This window comes from Acyrthosiphon pisum, chromosome X (assembly GCF_005508785.2).
Source record: "Acyrthosiphon pisum isolate AL4f chromosome X, pea_aphid_22Mar2018_4r6ur, whole genome shotgun sequence".
Lineage (NCBI taxonomy): Eukaryota > Metazoa > Arthropoda > Insecta > Hemiptera > Aphididae > Acyrthosiphon > Acyrthosiphon pisum.
In genome coordinates, this window is record NC_042493.1 from 91,263,361 (window position 1) to 91,270,170 (window position 6,810).

The following is a 6,810-nucleotide window of genomic DNA, read 5'->3' on the forward strand; positions in this document are numbered from 1 at the left end:
GAGATAACTATTTGCCAACGTGGAACGTTCCGTCTCTAAAAAAATATTACGTTGATCAAGGCGCTTCGATGAAAGTCTCCGTCGAATCTCATCTGAAAGCTCAAGGTGATCACCGGAATTCCGGAGAACTATGTCCATAGTCGGACCGACTTTTATTGAAATATCGCTGTTTCTTGTTTAAAGGAAGGGATGCTACAAAAATATGGGACCAATTGGAAGACGCCATACGAGTCGTATGTCTAGAAAAAGAATCAATGATAAGAAATCTAATGCGAAATTACAAGTCGAAGACGAATTTTTTTGAAATGGCACGTTTTGATTTTGTTGTCGATAACGATCTAAAGGTGTATATAATGGAGGTGAGTTATACGGATTCAATGACCTTTTTTTTATGTGATTAAAATAAACTATTGATTGCATTTGTTTGTTAATTGTTGAATTTGTTTTTAGGTCAACATGTCGCCAAATTTGTCATCGGCTCATTACCCACAAAATCGTTTACTTTACGAACAAGTGTTATTCAATTTGTTTGCTATTGTAGGCCTGACTCATTTCGAACGGTAATATTGGAAGTGTTTTGTTTTCGTTATTATATTGATACTTATTAATTGTTTATAACACTAGAAGGTTATTAGAACAGTGACATTTTACAATTATGTATTAAAGTATATAATTGTTACAGCTATTCAGAACAATATTAGAACTAAACGACTGTAGAAATGTGAGCAAGTCTGTTTTAGAGTAAAGTTTAATAAGGCATTTATAGTAGGTAAACGTGTTTAAATACTTAAATAAAATATAAAATAAAATAGACTTTGTAATAGTAAAATATGATATATTATATTATTAAAATATGATTAAGTGGACTTGCACATTGACAATGTACCTATAAATGACGTCTTAACTCTTAATTTTTACAAATCGCGGCTAAGTATTTTAGTTTAAATCAGAGAAGCCGATATTAGAGACGGACAAGATTAATGTGTTTTTAAAATACGCGTTGTTCATATACTTGTTTCGACGTGTAAAGGCATTAATAAATGGGTTCATTCCTACGAAATATTGTGTTGAATAGGTAACTAAAATTTGATATCGTTTCTAAATTTGCGCGCAATAAATTTTCGACGAACGATGAAATTCTTCATTATATTGTTATTGTTGTATTCTGTACAATTTAAACACACGGTGTGTTACGGCTTATCATTCTTATTTAAATTGGAATAACAATAACATATTATATACAAATACTACCTATACTGTTGTAGATATTATACATCGAACACCTTTGAGTGACGTAAGTCGGTATTACGAAGAGAGTAAAATCAACTCATATTCCTATTGTAAAAACCTATTCAATATTAGAGAGCATTATGTTATATATTTTTCGGAGTTGTCGCCGTCTAGTGTGGCTTCTGAATTTGCGACTGCAATAATATGTTATTATTGGTTATAATACTATGTTATTAAAATTGTTATTTTTTTCATCGGCTTTAAGTTTCAGGTTTTCTCAGACCTCTTTGTTAATAATAATATATTGTGTGCACGAACGGTATGTTTAGCAAAGGAGACAGTATGGCAGTGTCCACGAAAAACATCGTCGCATACCCTGAAAAGTGTGCTAGACTGAATTGTGACCTGTGCGATTCAGAAGACTGTCTACTGTGCAAACCTTGCATGGATCGGGACACAAAAGTCCAATTCACAAATGCCTATCGGGAATACATAGATCGGCATGACTGCAAAAGAGTTTTCCCGCCAAAATTTGTAAGTTATTAGACATGACTATTGAATAATGAGCTATGACGGATTTGTGTTTATTTTTGACGTTCTGTATCGCCTACCTATGACTATTTATTTAATATTATTTATTTATACGAAATGAATTAATATATTTTACACTGAACGGGGAGATCTGGGATTACATTATCTACCCGTCGAAATCAAGTCTCAAACATGCGTATTTTAAAATATATACCTAAGGTTATGCAATGAATTTCGATTGATTTATTGATTTATTAATTTTATTTTTGTTCAGAATCCGAACTTTTTGAACAACTCCGAAGACCTTAGCAGTTATAGTCCGAAAACGCGTTTGATGTACAAATGGTTCAAAGGAAAATGCATCGCGGACACTGAATGGTGTTAATAATTCAAAAAATGTGTTTCGCTAAGAATCGTGAAGAGAGGAAAGTCACTACTTCTACTTTTAATCAAAACGAAAGCCATATTTATATATATATATATAGTTTTTTTTTTTATTGTTTTTATATTATTATGTAATACTTTAATTAAAATTACAAAAAGTTAATTTATTTACGTAACCTTGTTATTTTTACCAAGTAAAATTCAGTTACTCAAATCCAGTCTGTTGCTATAGTATATAAGTATAATAATATGTGTGTGCGATAAAAAATATTTCGAATGTGTTACGTGACAATAATATTTATACGCTTTAAAACTATGTACCTATATAATATTATAATTTGAAGATATAATATTTTTTTATTATATTCAGCCGAACAAAGTGGCTAAATTTGAAGCTATAATATTCTAATAATTTTCAAGCATCTATATCGATAAAATATTTATCACTAGCAACCTATAATAATACGTTTATGCGTGTGATCCAAATTTAATTCATACAACAATTTGTTGTGATAATAAAATACTAACTCTACATTATTATTATTTATTATATCAATAGTTTGAATAATAGTTCTAAAAAGTCTAAGACTCTAATAGTCGCTAATAATATTATTAATGAAATTAAATATAATAGTAATGTCTTATAAACGTGTCAAAGATCGAGTTCGTCGGATAAATTATTTTCGTTTACGGCCCCGCGGACATTTTTCAAAGAAAAACTACGAATTTTGAATTTTCGGTTTATTTTATTACGCGCCTTTCGTTGTTTCGTGCGAACTACGAACTGTTTTTGAAATCAATAAATATAACATTATCTCTAGCCACCGCGATTATATTTTATTTAGTAGTCAATTATACAACCATGGTGAGCAAGGAAAACGCTTGTAATTTATTTTAATTATTGTTTTTATGGCATTAATTTAATAGTTATAATAATAAATTTCTATCTTTTGACGGCCTGGGCGGGTAAAGGATTTAATGGGGTCGACATTTCGTCGATTAAAAAGTTTTGCGACTAGAAAAATAATATTACCAAGAACGAAAATCTTAACCGAAGTGCAACATTTTATCGTGTCTGACTAGGATGTTGCGTTACAGATCATTATTTTAATATTTTGATATATTATTAGCTCTGATGGCTCAACACGTGTGTTGTATTATATTATTATGATAACGCGTTGCCCTATCAGTGGCGTACCTTCTGGCGTGTTTGGACGGGACCTGTTGGCTCGAGTGGCCATTTTTTTTTTTTACGAATAATTAAAACGGTCGGTAATGGACTTGAGCGTTAACTCACTACTCAAAAATTTGTCGAAAAGGTGTTCAAATCGGATCTGTTATAGGTGGCGTCGGCGATGGAGATAATATGAACTATACCTAACTTATAATAATTATTTATAATATTATAATAATTTCGTGCTTACAGTATATCGGCCACTCATTAGCGCCCTCTAACTCTACACACGACGTATGGAATGTTAGTGTATAGGCAGATCCGGTCCATAATATGTATTATGAGAAGTTTATTACAAATATAAAAGTCCATCACTCAAAAGTTATAAAATATCTTTTTTATAATAATTTTTTTTTTTATGGTAGCGGGAGGTGCATTTTTGATGTAAGACCCTCATAATACGCCACTGATTATTAGGTACACAATGTGTGCGCGCGAAATAATATAATAATATAAATTTTGCAAGGGCGTAAGGGATATTATACGCGCCACGTGTGTTCGATTTGATTTAAATTGATGTTTAGGCGATCGATTCGTTTTAAATTGATGTTTAGGCGATCGATTCATATTAAATTGATGTTTGGGCGATCGATTTTGGAATCAGCGTTCATGAACTATTCACGTTGATATCTCATGACGTTTACGATTGTTGTTTTATCTCAATAAGGGAAGTAAAAAAAAAAAAAATAATAATATTTATAATATAAAAACAGCGTTTCGGTGGGTGGTTGACGACGACGTCGGCAAACGTGTCAGTACTGTATAATATTATTATTTTAACAGTGAAATGAATATAATATAAACAATAATAACGATAATAGTAATAAGAGAAATACGATATTGGTATAGCTCCGCAGTAAATAGTACCTGATAGGAACAGGTATATACCAACAATCGATTGTGAATATTTTATGAGAAAGAAAAGTAAACATTATTATATATTATACAGGCGATATCTTACGAATTTTCTGTTTGTTTTTTTTTTTAAAACTCGGCACGATAAGTCTTGAGCATGAGTAAAATAACAGATAATAATATTATTTATTGTGCATGGTGCGTTTTATCAAGAGAAAAATAATTCAGAGTCATAAGCCAAGTGTGCGGGGCAGCATAATATATATTATAGCTATTGAAGTAGAGTGGGTGCAGGTAAAATGTTTTTGTATCTATATGTAATTGTATCACCGAAAGAAAATGATAAAATAGAAGTGAGAAATCGATGATGATAATATTATTATGAAAACAATGCGCATAGTAATTTGTCGAGGTTTTGGCGTGGTGCACTGCGGAAAGCAGCCACCGGATAACGTAAATTTCTGAAGGCTCGGGAAAAAGTTAGGTAATATTATAATAGCTATATATAATATATATATGCGGCAAAAACTGGTAGTCTAATTAATAAGTGTATTACATATAGTACGGATAAATAGATTATTAATATTATATTATGTTTACAAGAGATTTTAAACGGTTCAGATTACGCGATTCGAGCAGGTGGTTATTATCGTAGACTGATCCCCGCGGAGATGACTCTGCGATCGATAGTCACCCGTCGCTGTTATGCACAATATTATAATAATATTATTATGTCGACTGTGTGAAATCGCCGATGGTCAGTATAATAATAATAAGCTATATAATAGTAATAATAATAATAATATGATAATATTATGGAAACTGTAAATAATAATAATAATGATAATGATAATAATAAAAAAAATGAATAATTATTATACGATGAAAATAATAATAATAATAATAATAGTAGATTTTGTCGAATGTTTTCATTCAGGGCTGTGGCAACGTCAACGACAAAGTGTGTCTGTGCACCGGTGTTAAGCGTTGGGTGTTGTTGGTTTGCGTTGAATAAATCACTTTGTACTCTTTCTCATTCTCCAAACAAATACCGAACCTATAGCGGGGTAAAAAAAAAAACAGAAAAAAAACAGAACAAAGGTATAATAAATATCAACACAATACTTGTAACGTGCAATTCTTACATATCTAATGTTTAATTATACGCATGGTAAGTATACGTTATTATGCTTTTATAGCTAAGAGGCTGCAATAGTACCTACTACAATATAACGTTGTAAATGTTTCACCAACAATTTCCCATAGAAGAATAAAAAAAAAAGTCATGCAATATTCACGTGCGTAGGTAGATAATATACAGAATAATGGCGAATTTATTATATTATTAATAATATATACTTTCAGCATTGGCATTTTCCCGGCGACCATAAATAGTTTTTTTTATAATTTTTATTATTCATTTTTATTTTCATTTGATCTCTACTTTAGTTATTTTATAATATCAAAAGAAGCACCGCTGCAATATACCGCAGGTTAATTCGCCAAGCATGATTACCCCCATTCTTACCTTTAATAATGAATTCGTTCAAATCCTGATTTTTAGAGTTTTCAAATATATACCTACTCAAAGACAATTTTTTCAAATTCTGGAGTTTTTTTTATTATTTAAGGAGTGTACTGTTGCGATACAAACTTCTGTTTTTCAAATAATAACACCACTCTTTTAGTCTTGCTGTAAATTATTTAGTGGATAATTTATTTGAAAATGTTGATGTACCAAATTTAAATTTTGAATTATTAGTTCCTCAGTTATTAAAATGTTTGTTCTTAGGATAATAGTCCTTAAAAATGGTTTTACAAAAATATAAAATAGACGTAATATTGGAACTAGTATTTGTTGCGATGGACGTATAATTCTCGTTGGAACACAAAATTAAATAACTCAATAACTACTCGTACTAATTTTTAATTCTTATACGTCAAATTTTTCAGAAAAATTATCCACTGAATAATTTGCAGTTGAAAAGGAGGATTCTCATTTGAAACACAGAAGTTTGTATCTCCACAGGACACTCCTTTAGTAGTACCTAAAAAAATCTCAAGAATTTGATGATGTGGTCTTTGAGGTTTTAATAGTATATTTAAAAAATCTAAAAAATAATATGTGATTTTGAATAGCTACATTATTGAAGAAGAAAAAAAAGGGGATGAGCATGCTTGGTGAATGATCCTGTATATGAGCTGTAAGCACGCCGACGAATGTGTACACAGGAACTATTATTATGTAATTTCATGTTCTAATCATAATGTGCAGATGTATAATGGGCGGTCGATTATAATTATTCGTCTTGGGTTCACGACGGAACTTTGTGTTGTCGTGGAAAAATTATCCACTGAATAATTTGCAGTTGAACATGAGGATTCTCATTTGAAATACAGAAGTTTGTGTCCACACATGACACTCATTTAGTAGTGCTTAAAAATATCTCAAGAATATGAAAATGTGGTGTTTAATGCTTTAATAGTATATTTAAGAAATCTAAAAAATAATATGTGATTTTGAATAGCTGCATTATTGAAGAAGAAAAAAAAGTGGGTGAGCATGCTTGGTGAAT

General features: G+C 30.6%; 3 protein-coding genes across 4 annotated transcripts in view; 2 read left to right on the forward strand and 1 right to left on the reverse strand.

The window, feature by feature from the left end:
- Positions 1–6,810, forward strand: part of LOC100572843 (tubulin polyglutamylase TTLL6) — a 34,144-nt gene that overhangs the window by 21,408 nt on the left and 5,926 nt on the right. The window lies entirely within an intron of this gene.
- Positions 1–6,810, reverse strand: part of LOC100163512 (lutropin-choriogonadotropic hormone receptor-like) — an 86,333-nt gene that overhangs the window by 1,142 nt on the left and 78,381 nt on the right. The gene's annotated exons all lie outside the window — the stretch shown is intronic.
- Positions 859–2,316, forward strand: LOC100161465. The gene is made up of 2 exons (XM_029491152.1): positions 859–1,764; positions 2,036–2,316. Exons 1-2 carry the CDS (start codon positions 1,552–1,554, stop codon positions 2,144–2,146), a joined length of 324 nt encoding a protein of 107 aa, XP_029347012.1. The 5' UTR covers positions 859–1,551; the 3' UTR covers positions 2,147–2,316.

What these genes read in the sequence shown, in the direction of transcription:
- LOC100161465 (XM_029491152.1), top strand. Translation starts at nt 1,552, where the DNA reads ATGTTTAGCAAAGGAGACAGTATGGCAGTGTCCACGAAAAACATCGTC. An exon ending in GAGTTTTCCCGCCAAAATTT is followed by an intron (nt 1,765 to 2,035) that starts GTAAGTTATTAG and finishes ATTTTTGTTCAG; the next exon opens with AATCCGAACTTTTTGAACAA.